Below are 236 nucleotides of genomic sequence, written 5' to 3' on the forward strand. Positions count from 1 at the left end.
GCTTCCTGACTCACATCCTTCCCGCGGAACTTCCTGAAGAGGTCGATGAAGGAGAATGGCAGCGCGATGTTCAGCGGGTTCTCCCTGAAGGGCGACGCGTTCCTCTTGCGTGACTCGAAGGCGATCATGAGGTCCACGAAGGCCGCGGGGCGCTGCCGACGGAAGGCGCTGAGGAAGTCGCTGCCGAAGAGGGTCTCCAGCAGGCGCTCGAACTCCACGTCCACGCCTACGACGGA

General features: G+C 63.1%; 1 protein-coding gene across 1 annotated transcript in view; it reads right to left on the reverse strand.

Annotated features, from left to right (window-relative positions):
* The window catches only part of LOC119594333 (heat shock 70 kDa protein 12A-like), a gene marked incomplete at its 3' end in the record, with an annotated part of 15,558 nt that overhangs the window by 2,657 nt on the left and 12,665 nt on the right, over positions 1–236 (reverse strand). The window contains 1 exon segment of the mRNA XM_037943392.1: positions 15–226. Within this exon segment, the coding sequence (XP_037799320.1) occupies positions 15–226 (212 nt within the window).

The sequence above is a fragment of the Penaeus monodon genome, chromosome 33, assembly GCF_015228065.2.
Source record: "Penaeus monodon isolate SGIC_2016 chromosome 33, NSTDA_Pmon_1, whole genome shotgun sequence".
NCBI lineage: Eukaryota > Metazoa > Arthropoda > Malacostraca > Decapoda > Penaeidae > Penaeus > Penaeus monodon.